Genomic DNA, 14396 nt, shown 5'->3' with positions numbered 1-14396 from the left:
TCACGTGACTATTTCATACAAATCCTGCTTCTAAATGTTTAAATATGCCGGATATTACAGGCACGATACTAACAGTGGCTTGCTGTAAAATAATACGCAGCAATATATGCACGCGAGGCTGTCCCCGACGAGCAAAGTCGGACTACGTGTTTAATTGAAATCACGAAAAGTCGCGGTAATCGATTCGCCCTCTATGTATTTCATTTCATTTCATTTCATTTCGACTCAGCGTCAATACTATGCACAGTAAGATGATTTTGACGAGGCAATTGCTGACACCCTTAGTTGCCCACTCGTTTACTTTTCGCCACGAACCAGTAACTATATATATAAAGATTGCTTGATTTATCTGAAAAGATAACAGCTCAGTGTTTGCAGTCCGTCGGGATTTAGTCACAACACTGACGCTATTGTCTCAGGTACGTCAGTGTATTCCGAATATTGCGGCATTGACTCGTTATCAACCGGATATTAAGAGTACTCATAATAATAATAATAATAATAATAATAATAATAATAATAATAATAATAATAATAATAATAATAATAATAATAATAATAATAATAATAATAAGAGTACTCAACATATTTGAGAATCATCCATAGCTAACACGGTTAACTATCGATGTTACATCGAGGGGTTGTGACAACATTTAAACTTCTCACATAGTGCCGATGCATCGCCGGACATGGAGGCCAAGTGCCAATAGTCACTGTTATGGCGATGATGATGGTATGAGTGCACAGGTCACGTGACGGCGAAGGAAAACGAGCAACGGATACATAACTGAAGTATTTCAAGTGCATCGTATATTGACATTCCCATCACGTGGGTACGTCAAGTTAAAAAAATTACGGGAGTATGTTTGTTTCACGAACTGCATTTGTAAGCGAGGCATCACCAATGTCTGAAACGCAATAAGTGAAGTATTATTCTACTGTGATTAAAAATAATGTGTATGATAAGGGATGATAGTAGAAGGGGGGGGGGAGACTCAGCGCCTTGGTACGACTGCTTCTCATTTCTCATTTTAATTCACGAACTTGTTTCTTACCTTATGCCGATAAATACACCGTGTACCCTTAGAGGTGCGACACCACGACATGTTTTGCTTCGTTGTGGTTCCTACACGTACACATGCGCTTATCGTTGAGCATGGTGCATACACGTGAAACAGATGATGAATCACTCATTAACATTCCATGAATATATAATTATAATTTCCCGAGTGCGCCTTTGTCTGTGTAAAATAAATGACTTTTTACGACTTCTCATCAAAAAACGATTAATTAAGGTATACAGCTGCATTGAAATACACGCCCTGTTTTAGAGCTGCTTCGTGTCTTAGAGCTACTCAGGCTTAAAGGTGTAATTTATCCGCGGAGAAAAAATAAAATATATCATCACACAAACAACCCGGATGTTTTATCATGTTTTGTTTCTTTGTGCTTACGGCCGGATCTGAAGTTCTGTTACGTCACCGTGACATGCAAACTCGTGAAATTGCAAATCCATCAACTCAACTACTATATTGTTGGCTCAAAGATAGGCCGAACATAATATAGGGCGCCACCAACGATTGCATTTGAATGTCGGTGCACCAGTTCATGGTTTTATTTTTCCACCTGAGTCTCTGTGTGACAATGATCTTCCTTTAATTATGTGCCAATAATTGGAGAGTCTGAAGAAGCACAGAGTGGAACGATGCTCTGTATTATTAAAGGATGGTGGTCGTGTTCGATATGGGACCCACAGCGACGTATACAACTTATGTAAAATACATTGTTTACACGAATTTCCCAAACGTGTTGGCGACGACCACCGCCCTTTAACATTTACATTTGTGACATTGCTTTATCTTGACCGATATTACTGCCCAACTCTGTAAGCGGTATTTTGATTGGCTAAATAGAAATAATAATGACACACACCCAGACAATACCGCCGACGCAACCAGCACGTGTATCCATGGAAACCACTAGAACATGCATGCACAAATGGACATGGCCAACCCACTGTCTAAACTGTTATATTTCAATACTAATTGATTCATACTCAGACAACAATTCTGAGATTCATTTAAAAACAAACGAACAAACAACATAACATGATTCATCATGTTCCTATAGCATATTTAATAGCTTTGATAATTACACTAATTCATAACTGTTGAATATTTTATTATAGTGAAATCACTTACCCTCAACAAACGTTTTTAATTATGCATGATGTCCCATGGTACCAGTTTGGTAATTGAAACTAGGTGGTCACGTGACATAGAACCGTTACTGGATTGCCGCTTCTTGCGTTCACGTGGTACATAATATAATCGTTATCATCACTCATGTACAAACTGAGTAATGTATCATTCTCAATAATTTCTTTTTTATAAACACCACACAAAGAATTAAAATATAAATTGAAGGGCAGTTTTGGAGAATGAATTATGTTGAATATACCACTTCCCGAATGAACACCGCCGTTGTTAGTCCCGGTTTTTGATAGATCACTACAATCGACGCACGTGAGAATTTTATTGCATTGCGCATCTGTGCTGCGCACTACACTGAGTAAGGAACAAATGACATTACGATGTTTTTTTCAGAGTACGTTTCTTTTCGACATCTGCACGAGCGAAGAATTACAATGAGGCAGTGGCTATTGTGACTCACAGAAACTGTCACACCGTCACTCCCTACAAATCCTCTTTTCACCGCCACTGATGATAAATTGGGTCGAGATCGCAATTATATATTCTCAATATATGCAAAACAGTGACTATTCATGCACGAGGCAAGAACGTGACAGAACGGAATGGACGTCTCGCGAGAACGACTTCCATTTATCTCATGAAAAAATAAAATGTTTCCTTACCATTAGATAACGTTTTTGTTTTAATCATTTTTAATTGTTCAATTCTATTTATATCACGCATGCGCAGCAGCTGGAAGATTGAAAAGCCATGCCAAATATTGTAATGATTTGAAATCAAATCATCATATCAAATTGATAAATAATTGCCCCCAAAGTTGGAATCATTTTACAAATTTGACACTATGTTCCTAAATATTTACTTCTCTTGCTATATAACTCCTTGATATTACCACACATAACTTACTGTGTACAGATTTGGGGGAATACTTATTCAACGCTATTAAATCCAATTACGCTTCTACAAAAGAAAATTGTCCGCTTCATTTGATTTTCTGACTTTTGTTAGTTTCATACCGCTCCTCTCTTCAAATCTCTTGGTATTTTAAGTATTCATAAGCTCTGTATATTACACACCTGTTTTTGACTTAAAGAAGAAGCAATATGCCCATAGTATTGACAAATATCTAGACACACTACCCCATAATTACCCTACAAGATATGCTGCAGGCGACAACTATTATACTCACAAAGTCAATCTCATATTAAATCAACATACTCTCAAATACGCTTCCACTAAACACTGGAACTCACTTCCCGATCACATAAAAAGTATACAAAATAGACAGTCTTTCAAATGCCACTTGAAAAGGTATCTTCTAGAAGATATGTAATTTTTACTTTCCTATTAGTATTATGTGTATTTGTATGTTACGTTGTTTTATTTTATCAGGGTGTGTGAGTGTTTCTGCATTGCTTTATGTATTTAAACTTTCCAGATAAGTACATGGATTTATGTATTGGTCTTCTGCTTCATTTATTTAATATTTTTCGAATTTTCATGATTATTGTGTCTGTGTATGCGTGTATGTATGCATGTGTTAAATTTACATAATTTATGTCGAGACAGTTGATGCGCAGTCTGTATGCGATTTTTTTCTTGTTTTTTTATGTATCTAAAACTTTTCAGACTCCAAATTTGTTATTGCTATTATAGTACTCATTAAATGCTTTAACTATGTCTTATGCATCTTAGCTTATCACCACTTTATTATATATCTTGGATCATTAATCACAGACTAGACTAGTTTGAATAAGCTATTTCTGTGACCCCACCAGAAACAAAAATATACACTATATTATTATCATTGTAATTACTACTATTATTAATTTTAGTATTTATTTATAATTTACTACTCAATGTATACACTGTTCTGGTGAAATAAATTTCATTCATTCATTCATTCATTCATTCATTCATTCATTCATTCATTCATTCACTCACTCACTCACCAGAGCACAAAGTGTCGAATTTCGACACACATTCTGATTCCGATGGCCCAACATGAACAATGTATGTAAAGTTAAACAAATCACCCAGTGATTTAATTTCTCCCTTATGAATGTGTGTGACTGGTTACTTTTGTATTTCAGGCTGGTGGAGTCGAATGTTAGCTTTTCTGGGACCTGTTATTTCACGCCCTCTACGACATACGAGGACGCACTCATCATAGCAGTTTGGATGGGGTTGACACTATGAACAAAGTGCTCAGTCCCGGTACAAAAGATAAATATATGCACTGAAGGACAAAGTAATTGTTTTTTAGATGATTACAAATAACAAACAATCATTATAAGTCACGTGGTTAGTGTAAGCTGAAATGGATGATGAGAAAATGCAGCGTGAAGATTTACATTAACGAATGTCTAGAATATCGGGTATATAGAATTGTCAACGACTTGCAAGTTATCTCATATATAATGTATATACGAACAAAAAACACCGACATTACATTGATCGTGATTGCTTCACGATATTAATTCAAAACTAAAAGTAAATTTCGTATTTTAATCTACTATATTGTCAATTGACAACTGGTACCGAATTCATCGATGCTAGAAGACACCGAGGCATGCTCGTTTCAGCGATGATGACGACACGTTTCGTTTCAGTTGTGCTATACATTAATAAAATCAGGCGATGGTCTCGGATTTTAATTCGCCAAATTATGGAAAAAGATGACAACTTTGAAAAACAAAAGTCATTGTTAATAACATAGTCCCCATTGGAATAGGTGATTTTCCGTACAATTGCGAGATCTCGCAAGATGCATGAAAGACGCGCGTCGAACGTCTGCCGCAAAAATCGAACGATTTGATTTTGAACTCGAATTTCTATATTTCGTAGCTCACATCGACCGGCCGATCTTCGACAGAGGAATATTGCTTCCGAATACCCTCACTTAATCGAAATTGCCTATCATCAAATGTGGACAGCACATTATTAAGCATGGAAATGTCCCCGAAATACTTTCGCGTTTGTCGAATCCCACGCGATGTTTGACGCGACTACGACGCTATGACCTTTGTTTGTCCTGTTTTTACGTTCGATTTCACGCATAACGCGTGATTCTCGCAGTGAACAGAAAATGGTCTATTAGGGGAAATGCTATTCGTCGCAAAAATAAAGTAATATGGGACCAAAGGCGTAGTATGAAAATAATGGTCTAGTATTAAATTAGGTGTAATAAATGACTCTTCGAGAATCGAAATATATGGTCAGAAATGAATCAGGATATGCTATTCATATTTTTGTGTATCTAAACTGAATTTCATTTCTCTAGGCTCATGTACGAAGATATAGTAGTACGGTCAAAAAGCAAGATTGCAGGCATTCAACCATCTTTGATCCGATTGTGAAACTAATTGTCATGAACTTGTATCCTAACATGTTGAAGAGAAAACAAACATGTAAACGATAGATTTCGAAAAACAAGATGCCTGCCAGTTTGATTCGAACACGAAATGAATCATTGTGAACATGTATCTCAACGTGTATGTTTGTATCACATTTTAACGAAAATTCTGTCCAAGATACCACATTTTCCAAAAAACAAGGTGGATGGTAGTCGGCCATCTTTGATCTGATTATGGAACAAACTGACAGTAATATGTATTCTTATATGTATGATACATGTGCCAAATATGTGCCAGTCGGCCATCTTTGATCCGATTGAAAAACAAATTTTCATGGACATGTAATCTAAAATGTACAATGTATATAATAAATTTGAATGAAAATGACAAACCATGTCCCTAATACAACATTTCCAAAAAAAACAAGATGGCTAACATTCGACCATCTTTGATCCGATCGCGGAACAATATGGACGTATCTTAACATGTATAATGTATGTGCCAAATTTTAACAAAAATTGACAAAACATGATAAGATACGATATGCCATTCTGTCATCTTGGATTGATTCAGTAAACCACTGCATTGCATATGTTCCAGATAACGTACTAGGCACATGCAAAGAATGGACAGATTTGGTCCACAGGTTTCTGAAATATGCATCCTGACGGACGGACGGAGGCCAAATTATGATGGGGACTAAAAAATGTTTACAGAATTTAGACGAAAGCAAACAAAGCAGTGTAGCGACAACTTCCTATCATACGGACTCCAGTTCGAACAAAACCAGTGAAAACAACAGTAGTCTGCCAGCTCCCCCTCAGTTTTTTGAGTTAGGAAATGACGCAGTTGTTATGACAGCCTGTCCCTTTTCGTTCCGGGAGCGGTGAATTTGAAGAAAACATTTTGTGGCAATTTTTCAGACCGAAATTCTAGAAAATAGTAGCTGTTTTGAGTTTGGGCGACAGATCCTAACATTTTTTTGAGGGCTCCCCTGTTTTTTTTTTATTTTGACCCGATTTGTAGTCGAATGCCCATACATACATTTGTATGATTATATCATGGAACGAAGTCTTTTACCTCCATGATTAGATCAATGATAGGTAACCATGAACACGATGCATTACCACGCAGCTCCACAATCCCTCCTACAATAATTGATTCAAACACGGTTGAACAAATGAAATCGAAAGCGCGGTCAATGAACCCTTGACCCCCATAACCAGCTGTTGGTGTGTGGTACTGGCAAGCTGATATCAATGGCGACTATATCGAGGTTTACAAGAGTTAACACAGCTTCTCGACGATTTTTCCTTCGCATCGGTGCACTGTCTGGTGCCTCGGCGGTGCTTCTAGGGGCACATGGTGCGCACGGTAAGTAGGGATCATGACAGTATAAATCTGTATATTTTTACGCCTCAGCGTGGCAAACCCAGCCTCCATTCATTCCGAATTCAACCACGTCAGCCCCAGTATTATGAATCCCTGTTAACCCTGGCCTGGTATAATTAATCGGTAAACCGTTATATCCCCGTACTGTACCGCGTAATACGGTGAACTGTTACAATTCAAGGTATACTTTCGTGATCCGGAAGAAGACTGTAAACTTGAGACGTGATTGACCTGTAAGTAATTTACTACTGGTCACATGACCTGTGTCGTTTACGTGACTGACGATCGATCGGTTGTTTCCAGCCAAGGTCATGGTTTAGTCACACCGATGAAACAACACTATTTGTTCATGTTTTTTTATGACGTGACCGGGTTATAGATATGGCACGTGTTAAAATATAGCCAATTTAACATATGTGAACAAACAAATAAACAAACAACCATTACTTTACGCGTGTCAACGTTTAACCGCCATGATTGTGCGTGGTAGGTCACGGCCACCGTAGAGAACAAGTTACTAATAATGTAAACACTGAGGCCGGGACTTTTGGGCATGCCGCTTGAGAACAATTTATAACCATTAACAGGATCAAAAGTTAAATATTTCACAGCATTCCACAACTTCAGCAACAAGACGTGTCCCAATGAAAAAGGCATCAATAAATCGCCTTGTCTTGTTTGTATGCAACTTTTGTGAATCTACGAAAGGCCTTTTAAAGTGCGTGGTGAGTGCAATCCCACATTGTATTATGAAATCGGAAATAATGAAGTATTCAGCTAGCCCACACAGAAGGTTGTCTATTCACCAAGTCAAACATAATCTCCATTGTTGTGATCACTTAAGACCATTTTGCTTCATTTGTGATGTTTACAGTGGTGAGTGAAAGGTTGTCTGTATATCATACAAAGTGGGAATCCAGTGTTACACGTACATCAGTGATATATTATATATTTTAGTGAACTCAAAATTTGTAAGTTGCAAACTTTTCGCGATTTCCTTTTGTGATAAGCTCAAAGTAGAGCTAATTTTTAGTTGTGTACAGAATACAATTTGTTTAAATGATAGAAGTAAAATGCCCGACCAATCCACTTTGCTAGGCATTTCACAGAGCCCGAGATTACACCCCAGAATGTGTTACCTTCGCTCGGTGAGAAAGTATATACTTGATAACGGTCTCTGTATCTCATTCATCACGATTTTACGCAACCAGGGATTACTAAATGCGCTGTTTTGCCGACAAGTGATTGTAACTCAATTATTGGTTCAATTCACACTCCCATCTATTATTGTATAATATCGAATATGGAAAAGTAAATTCCACTTTCCCTGCTGTACTCAAACAAGGAAGCGTTATATGTCTCAACCCGTTCTGGAACAACAAGTTAAAAATGCGGCTCTGGGACAAAATGCATTGTAAAAGAGAAAACATTTTATAAATGTAAAATATGCACGAAGGTTTAAAGGGAACCTCAATCCAAACAACATAATGGTCCCTAAAGAAAAAGCTTCACAAATGTAGGAGAATGAAATTTACAGTTTTGTTGTATCACTTTTCATTCTCTAGATATTCCACTTTTCATCAGTATTACGTAGTCAGCTATCTTGATTTTCAAGCAAAGGATTATGGGTAAAGTATGACATAACAGAATCTGTTGTCAGAAATTGAGAAAATGATTTCATCTATAACTTCAAAAGCTCAACTTCAAATTGGCTGAAAGTTTAGAAATTGGTAGCATACATGTACTGGTGCCATCCATGCTTATAAAATAGTTGTCATGGAAACAGAACTGAAAATATTTATTTTTATGTTTTTCTACCAAATGCTAAAATTTCCTTATATTGTATACAATTTACCAACGTGAGTAGGTTATATAGGTGATATATCACATGTTGAGCACAAAAAGGGGACAAAAAAGTGACATTCTATATTTCACAACTAAAATATTGATTTTTATTTTTTTAACGTTTTAAACAATATCTTCACTTTATGTGTATTTGTAAAATTCCAATTTCCATTACTATAATTATATACATGAGTAATATGCACAACGAAAATTTGAACTAATTCGCATAAGTATTTCTCATGTTATAGATGAAATAATTTTCTCAATTTCTGACAACAGATTCTATGATGTCATACTTTACCCATAATCCTTTGCTTGAGAATCAACATGGCTGACTACATAATACCGATGAAAAGTTGAATATCTAGAGAATGAAAACTGATATAAAAAAAGTGTAAATTGCATTCTCCTACATTTGTGGAGCTTTTTCTTTAGGGGTCATTATGTTGTTCGGATTGAGGTTCCCTAACGGTCCTCGTTTTTGTGGGGAGGTAAACGTGACTGGGTTAGAAGAAACACAGTTTACAACACGTATGATAAGGGCGGTCTGAATTTAACCAATTTGAAGGTTTTTAACGATTCTCTTAAAGCTGCTTGGATACCAAGGCTTATTCATGTGAAAAGTTCTTTCTGTAGTAGATTTTATAACTATCTTTTAGATAGCTTTGGTGGTTCTTTATTATATTTATCACACCTTAAAGAGAAGGACCATACAATATTGGACCCTTTATATTCTAATTTCTTAAAACAAATTCTTACAGCATGGCTGCGTTATAATTGTATTGAATCAGAACCTACGATTGAAAGTCTTTGTCAGGAAATCATTTGGAATAATTCTAATATCCCCATAAATAATATACCAATAGTTTGGAGAAGTTTTATTGAGCATGGTATTGTTTTTATTAATGACCTTCTTGATGAGAACTGTAATTTTCTAGCATTTGAACAGTTTATTTTACAATATGGGAATGTATGTACCCGATACAAATTTTTTCAGTTAAAATCTGCCATTCCTTCAAAATGGAAAAATCTCATACCTGATTGTGCTGGAAAAAAAATACGTGTATGTAAACCAAACATGCGTAATTGTAAATGGCTAAGTGGTGATAAAATTAATAAAGAGTTGTATGCTGTGCTGCTGAAACCTTTTTTAGGCAATGAAATTCCAAGACATATCCAGCACTACTGGCATGATATCCTGGATGTTATAATACCATGGGGAGCTGTATGTACACTCCCGTATAAAATCACAACCAATGCAAAGCTTAGAAATTCCCTGTACAAGCTTACTATGAAATTTGTGCCTTCTAATCAACTTTTGTATGCATGGAATCTCAAAGATTCTCCACTATGCTCTTTTTGTGAAGAGATTAGTGAAGATTACTATCACTTATTTTGGGATTGTAGATTTATATACATTTTTTGGAATTCAGTTAAAAAATGGTTATCCTCGTTCACAGAACTCATTTTCACATTAAATGCTCTAAAATGTATTCTGGGAGATATTGATGAGCATGCTAATCCAATGCTCAACTATGTTCTACTTATAGGTCGTTATTATATATTTAAGTGCAAGTTACAACATATTATGCCAAACATTGTAGGTTTTAAATCCTGTGTAAAACAAACCATTGACTTGGAAAGTATCATTGCGAAAGCTCAGAACAGAAGAACAAAGTTTCTAAAGAAGTGGGGGCCTTTTATTGAATATTGTGATCTGTAATTGTTTTTCTTTTTTCTTTTATTGTTGTTTTGTCTGTAATTTGTCATTGTAATTTTTGCATATTGAATAAAAAAAAAAAAAACGGTCCTCGTATCCCAGAGGAGAATATAAAACAGCACGTAATGTCTTTGATAAACGACTTGGATTTCATGAGCGTGAATATAAGAGTATATAAGTATTCAATTAGAAATTGAAGTGGTGTGTAAAAAATAATCCAAGACAGATTTGTGAGCATACTGAAACTTTTTTGTTCAAGTGAGAAAACTTAAATAACTATACTTTTTGTGTGAAATAACAATATATATGCTGACATAAATGATGTTTTGGGTACCTGGCAACGATTTGTCATCGTTGTACTCGGAACATAGAAACATTTAAGGTCAATGTAATGACGAATTTTATGTCACTAATCCGAAAATAATTAAAGTTTTCATGAGATCAAAAATGTGGTTATGAGGAGTAAAAATAAAAACAGCTACTGGCATAGATAATAACACATATGATGTATTGAAATATGATAATATATGTACTACAATGTTTGTTTCAAATTGGTTCGATTTAGACTGGTCAATTACCCAGTACATGGTCTAAAAACATCAAATTGCCCATTCCCAAATGTAAAAGTAAGGATCCTAGAATTCCGAAAATTATTAGACCAACATTTTTTTTCATGAAAGGGATTTTGAAAGTATTCGTCTTGTCAGATACAAAGCCCAGGTGTGCTGTCATAGAAATTACTGTTAAAAGCAATGTCTTAACGAAGCGTTCATCATTTGTTTCAGCATTGAAGCACAGCGTTCACGATACCTACAGAGCTCAGGTGAAGTATTTCTCTCATATGCACATCCCAAAATGCACTTCACTTTCACATGTGACAAAACTACGGCGATGCGTGTCTACATGTTCGCAATCGGGATTAGAGCAAAGTTATTTGAATTTCACCGTGGGATATTTATTGTAATTTTGGAAAATAAGTCTCCCGTAGTGAAAAATTATCAATACTTTGTTTTTTTTCTCAGAGTACTAGTACTGTAAATGTGATGGACTGGGGATGGCTGAATAGATATATTATTTGTGCAGACAGCTAATTTTAAAATGCTATTAAAGCGAAAATTGAATTTTCAGCATTTAGGGCGTCTTCACTGAAGTCACTGAATCGTATGTTGAATAAATAAATAAGTCATTGTGAAGAATGTCCATGGATTGAACCAGATACTAAATTTCATTATTGTACAGCCCTTCATAATTTATTAAATAACTTGTGTTGCTAATCACTGGGTTCAGGCGTTCTTAGTGCGATTTTTGTTTCGCGCGAGAGACGCCGGGAAACCAGCGAAATGTTGCTATTATTCCGGAGTGGACTGTTGACGACGGAATTCGGTCGATCAGAAACCTTTATTTTTTTCTTTTGGTCAAGTTGATCGAAATGAAAAGCGCTTTCAACAAAATATTGTCGCCAATATAACTGTAATACAGAATCACTGCCTTGTATTATAAACATAATACTTTATCTTGCATATAATTACCGTTTAATGCTAATTGTATTGTGCAAGTGATAGATCATAGATTTCTCAATAAATGCCTGTACATTTTTGTTGATTGCAGGTATTTGACATCGCAAAGAATTACCACTTTATTCATAGTTTGGCTTTATTTGCCGTGCCACTATGCAGACAACCACTACTTGTAAGTACCGTGTGTATCTTGTCGGCAGCGTCGGTCTGCATACTGAGGGGGGGGGGTCCATTGAAGGAATGTGTGTAATTGTGACGACTTCAATTCAACTTTACACCGACTTGTGACAGCAGGACTTATATTGTGACTACCCTCACTATTTTCATAATCTATATTAATATTTAATCGAATTCATGTCAATGTTGCGTAACTTACGTTTATGGTTTAATTATGATGGGAGGTATGGTTCAATTTATATTATTATTAATTTACTAAACCTAAGCTTCGCAAATATTGATAAGTCACGGGATATTCAACTTTTATTTAATTAACGTTGATTGCATTGTAATTGAGTTTAATTAAACTCCAATTAAAATGTAACTCTATATAGGAACGAGTTCATATCGCAACTATATTAAAAGTTAATTCAACTATATTAAGGCGAAGTTAATCCAATGTGTGTCGTTACAACGACGGTAAGACGTGTATGTGTGGGTGTGTGTGGGGTGGGGGGTATTCCACATACAGAAATTTCGCTCATATAATTCCTGGAAGCATTCAAATTTAATAGTCAATAGATTATGTCCAGTTTTTATCTTGCCAAATTCATTATAATAAATCCAAATTTGAATATTTAACATAAAATAAAACTTCATTCGTCATGTTTTTGAACACTGAACATAGCGTATCATGGTTTGGTCTTTATCTTTGATTAACGGTGCTATGGGCTTTTATCATTTCTAGATAAGCCTCTCAAATTTGGTGACAGACTCTGTTTACAACTATAAACGTACTGTGGTAACTGCACTAAATACAGTTGTAACTGAGCAATACTGTAACAGGTTCAGTCGGCAATCTAATTGATAGTAATACCATTTTACTAATATTATAATAATGTCTTGTACTGACAATTTAACAATATTATAATGACATCCTCGAAAAGAGAGGGTTCAGATTTTCTTGTTCATGCCAAAAAATAGTATTTTAAGATCGACTATCTCCTAACTAAATACCGCGGCCCCAGATGCAATTTATTGTTTTCATCCTTGTTACATACAATAATATATTATTGTATAAATCTATGTCTCTATTTAAATGTTTTTCTGTTTTACTTCTAGGCTGGCACTCTGCTGACATCGGGCATTGTACTTTTCTCAGGCACTTGTTACTTACACTCGCTATACAATATGTATAAATTAAGACGTTACACGCCGATAGGTGGCGTACTTCTTGTAGCAGGCTGGCTTGCATTGGCAATTTAAACACTTTCCCACCGAAGATGTACAAATGACAGTGTGTGCTAGTTTAAGTTGATCAGGTTTAACTTGACTACAATATATGTATTTTTAACGAGTAATTATGCAAACAGTTCATGGATTCATGGATTGTTCAAAATTCATATTTCAAAGTTCATAGTTCATGACATCACATCTGTCTTCGTCAAGAATTTCAATTTCAGACATACATAGTCTTGCCATTTCTACGGATTATTTACCATTGTCTGAAATTACACAGGGTATCTTTTCGAATTCGGGTGATGTTAATTTTGCATAAAATATAGAACTATTTGAGACAAATAGCGAGTTGTAGCTGTATTTTACAGCATACTTTTAAGAATGAGAAAAGATAATGTGTCTTGAATGGAAAGTGGGGGGAGGGTGCATAGTAAAATTCGAGATATGAAAGCCATTTTATATACGAAGAAATTAAAAATATCATTTGCCAAAATTTAACTAAATATATCACTCTATTGGCCTATCTGGTAGATATCAGTAATAGCGCGGACTGTTGCATATATAGTTGCAATTGTACGATGATAACGTCATCAATACACATTAGAAATGCCAATTACTACATAAATATTTGTGTCATTGAAGCGCGGTGGACGTCGCGCAGCGCGTGTTCGAATTTCCTGTAAACAAACAATGCATTTTACACTCGTTGTATACGTCGCTATGGATCCCATATCGAACAGGATTCGGCGCGACGACCACCGTCCTTTAACCGCCATGTGTTAATAAATCATCAGTTCCCACTATTTTTTTACGCGACCGAGTCTTAATTTTTTTGATCAGTAATCTTGTGGCTCAGTGATTCACAACAGCCCTAGTTTGTGTCAGTTGTATTTTACTCCAATGAGTTGAAGAACATATGAAACTCCAAATGTGTTGTACTCGTAAAGTGTTTTACAAT

General features: G+C 35.6%; 1 protein-coding gene across 1 annotated transcript; it reads left to right on the top strand.

Annotated features, from left to right (window-relative positions):
- Positions 1-6782: 6782 nt before the first annotated feature.
- Positions 6783-13941, top strand: LOC100367605 (transmembrane protein 256 homolog). Its single transcript, XM_002730712.4, has 4 exons — positions 6783-6943; positions 11312-11349; positions 12135-12215; positions 13322-13941. The coding sequence occupies exons 1-4, from the start codon at positions 6829-6831 to the stop codon at positions 13463-13465; spliced, it is 378 nt and encodes a 125-aa protein (XP_002730758.1). The 5' UTR covers positions 6783-6828; the 3' UTR covers positions 13466-13941.
- Positions 13942-14396: the final 455 nt, after the last annotated feature.

This window comes from Saccoglossus kowalevskii, chromosome 15 (genome assembly GCF_978046115.1).
Source record: "Saccoglossus kowalevskii chromosome 15, keSacKowa6.1, whole genome shotgun sequence".
Lineage (NCBI taxonomy): Eukaryota > Metazoa > Hemichordata > Enteropneusta > Harrimaniidae > Saccoglossus > Saccoglossus kowalevskii.
Note: the sequence above shows the minus strand (reverse complement) of the source record. Positions and strands in the feature narration are given on the sequence as shown.

Excerpts from the sequence above, each read along its gene's own strand:
- LOC100367605 (XM_002730712.4), top strand. The coding sequence starts at position 6,829 with ATGGCGACTATATCGAGGTTTACAAGAGTTAACACAGCTTCTCGACGA. Across the intron at positions 11,350-12,134 it reads ACGATACCTACAGAGCTCAG|GTATTTGACATCGCAAAGAA; the intron begins GTGAAGTATTTC and ends TGTTGATTGCAG. Across the intron at positions 12,216-13,321 it reads TATGCAGACAACCACTACTT|GCTGGCACTCTGCTGACATC; the intron begins GTAAGTACCGTG and ends TTTTACTTCTAG.